The sequence below is a fragment of the Chrysochloris asiatica genome, unplaced genomic scaffold (assembly GCF_000296735.1).
Source record: "Chrysochloris asiatica unplaced genomic scaffold, ChrAsi1.0 scaffold00008, whole genome shotgun sequence".
Taxonomy (NCBI): Eukaryota; Metazoa; Chordata; class Mammalia; order Afrosoricida; family Chrysochloridae; genus Chrysochloris; species Chrysochloris asiatica.
The window spans coordinates 11,313,868-11,317,099 of record NW_006408526.1 but is presented as its reverse complement, the minus strand read 5'-3'; the positions used below and the strand labels follow the sequence as shown (position 1 = coordinate 11,317,099).

The 3,232-nt window shown below is 34.5% G+C and overlaps 1 protein-coding gene across 2 annotated transcripts in view; it reads right to left on the bottom strand.

Moving 5' to 3' along the window:
• DYNC2H1 (dynein, cytoplasmic 2, heavy chain 1) overlaps positions 1 to 3,232 on the bottom strand; it is a 369,106-nt gene that overhangs the window by 109,310 nt on the left and 256,564 nt on the right. For both annotated transcript variants that reach the window (XM_006833779.1, XM_006833780.1), the window contains one exon: positions 1,933 to 2,008. In XM_006833779.1, coding sequence (XP_006833842.1) covers positions 1,933 to 2,008 — 76 coding nt within the window. The remainder of the gene's footprint in view (positions 1 to 1,932; positions 2,009 to 3,232) is intronic.

Genomic DNA, 3,232 nt, shown 5'->3' with positions numbered 1-3,232 from the left:
AACAGTTTGAGGACTGATCCAAACCATGGTGTTTTCAGTTTTCTCATAAGCATGTGACAGTTGGACACTGACTAAGGAAGACTGTAGGATAATTAATGCATGTGCATTATGGTGTTGGAGAAGAGTATTAAAAGTACCAAGGACTTCCAGAAGAACGAAGAAATGAATGTTGGAAGTGCAGTCAGAATGTTCCTTAGAAGCAAGGATGGCAAGACTTTGTCTTTCATACTTTGGAGATGACGTCAAAAGGGACCAGTCCCTAGAAAGGGACATCATGCTTTAAATGGAGGGTTAGTGAAAAAGAGGAAGAATCCCAACAAGATGGATTGGTACTGTGGAAGCATCAATAGACTCAAAACATAACAACTGTAAGGATGTAGGAATTGGCAGTGTTTCATTCTGTTGTGCACTGTGTAAGTGCGAGTCAGACCCAAGTTGATAGCACCTAACAGTCTGAACTTGCATCTGAGAAATTGCTGACTGTTCCGCAGTCGGCCCCTGTCCTTGGTTTGACTGAGAATATTGAGCATTTCTATTGCCATTTCCCAAAGATGTAGTCAATTTGATTCTTGTACATTTCATCTTGTACATTTATGCTGCTGAAAAAAAGTATTTGCAATTGATACGTTGTTGGTCTTGCAAAATTCTGTCATGCAATCTCCAGTATCATTTCTATCATCAAGGTCATATTTTTCAACTGCTGATCTTTCTTTGTTTCCAACTTTCACATTCCAATCACCAGTAATTATCAATGCATCTTGTTTTCAAGTTTCATCATTTTCAGACTGAAGAAGCTTGTAGAATTCTTCACCACTGGCTTCAGTTGTTGGTGCATAAATTTGAGTAATGATCATATTGAATGGTCTTCCTTGTAGGTATATGGATATTATCATATCATAGCCTGTACTGTCCTTTAAGACAGATCTAGAAAAGTTCTTTTTGATGAATAATTCAATGTCATTCCTCCTGAATTTGTCATTTCTGGCATAGTAAACCATATGACTGTCTGATTCAAAATGGTCAATACCAGTCCATTTCAATTCACAAATGCCTAGGATAGCAACCTTTGTCATTAAATGTAAAGTTATCCCTTTTTACATGTAGTTGACACATGTAAAATCAACCCATTTCATTTTTAATGACTTCAAGTTTTCCTATATCCATACTTCCTAGATTCTATGTTCTTGATTATTAATCCAAGTTTGTAGTTGTTTCTTCTCATTTTCAGCTGTGTCCACCTGAAGGTCCCAAAAGTTTTCCTCCATCTTTGTTATTCAGGTCAACTCTACCTTGAGGAGGAAGCTCTTGTTCAGTCATATTTTGAGTGCCTTCCAACCTGACAGGCTCATCTTCCAGCACTGTATCAGACAATGTTCTGCTGCTGTTTAGTGGCTAACCTTTCAGAAATGGTCTGCCTGTCCTTCTTCCTTATCCCTGCGCTGTAAACTTTAAAGACTGAATTGTTCCTGTGGTCTTGTTTATTGTCCTAGTTCAAACTATTATTGGTACCTTGACTCCAGATTTCTACTCAATAATTTAACTGTGATTCCGCAAATCATTAGTACTGACTTCAGCCTGGTATACTCCTGAAGTTTAACAGCTCCTTTGAAAAAGAACTGAATAATTTAGTCAAAGTCTGAAATTCACAAAGGGAAAAGAAAGTCTTTCTAGCTTTCTACTTCCAGTGATATACATCAATCAGAAATAAATGGGTAAGTTAAAACTAATGACTATAATAGATAATATAAGAATTATCAGATAACACAAACTGGCTAAAAGATACAGAATTAAAAGTAAAAAAAAAAAAATTATCATAGGAAGCTAAGGCACTCCTGAAATAAAGTTAATAAACAAAATAAATCATATAGTTAATAAAGCCTGGAATTAATTTGTTTTTTACAAAAGAGATAAAATTTCATTGTGAGAACTTACCCTCAAAAAGTCTGTCAATAATGTGATAACCAGCCCGAAGATCTGATAAAGAAAACTCATAAAACTTAGTCCAACCCTGACAAAACAAAAAAAATTTTTAAAGAACTAAGCTGTGTTCAGAAACATATATGTATACATCATTATTTTTCAATTTTACAATAAACAGAATGTTCAATATTTGCTAAAACATTAGAATTTTCAAATAAAAATAATAATATAACAATTACAAAAACATTGTATTGACTGCTGGAGCATGCTAAGTGCTTTATGAAACCATGCCAGTTTTTATCATTAAAGTTTGTGAAAATAGAGTCACATATATAGAGAAGAAATTGATGTAGTAAATCTATGCTGTTTACTGAGTCCTGATGTGGTGCTGTAGAATAAAGTCAGTTTGAATCACAAAGTTGATGGTTCAAATTCATCAGTAGCTCCTTGGAAACCCTACACAGGGTCTCTATGAGTCAGAATTGACTCGAAGGTACTTAACAACAAATGTGATGCTAACATTGTGGTATCTTCCTATAATTTAATTCTACAAATTATAGATTTGCTTTATAACCATGAAAACAAAACTACCAAAAAAGGCCCAGCAGTTAATAGTATTATTTTCTGTACATGTGACCCGTAAATCACTCATTCAGAGCTAACTGAAATAATAAACCCATAGCTAATGACTTCCTTGTGTGCCAGTGTAAAAAGAACATTTTTAGAGATTTGCACTGTGTAGGGAGTCCTAGTATGGCGCTATAGGATCAGCACTGGACTAGAAATCACAAGGTCGGAAGTTCAAACCCACCAGCTGCTTCTCAGAAACTTTATAGAGGGTCACTACGAGCTGCAACCAACTCAACAGCAATTAACAACAAACAACAATACTGTGTAGAGAACATAAAACATAATATAACATAATTTCTATGTGCTTCCATTATATATAACTAATTACTTCCATGTAATAAAATATGTTCAAACTAAGTATATTTGAATTTGAAGAGTATTTGGGAGCTTATAAACAATAAAACTTCATTCATTCACTTACCAATCAAAAACTGCTTATTTAATGTGTATTATATGTCAGGCTATGGAAATATAAGAATGAATCAAAACAGAAGTAGTCCTTGCCATCATGTAGTTTTCAACCTAATGTTAAGAGGGAAGTAGCTGGTGCAAACAATCAATCACTCAAACTAAAAGGTGGAATATGTTTAAAGGAAGAAAACATACTTAATATAAACCAATGCCATGACCTTAGTGGAGAGGTGAGGAAAAGTTATTCTGATGGGGCCACAGTAGTAGAATG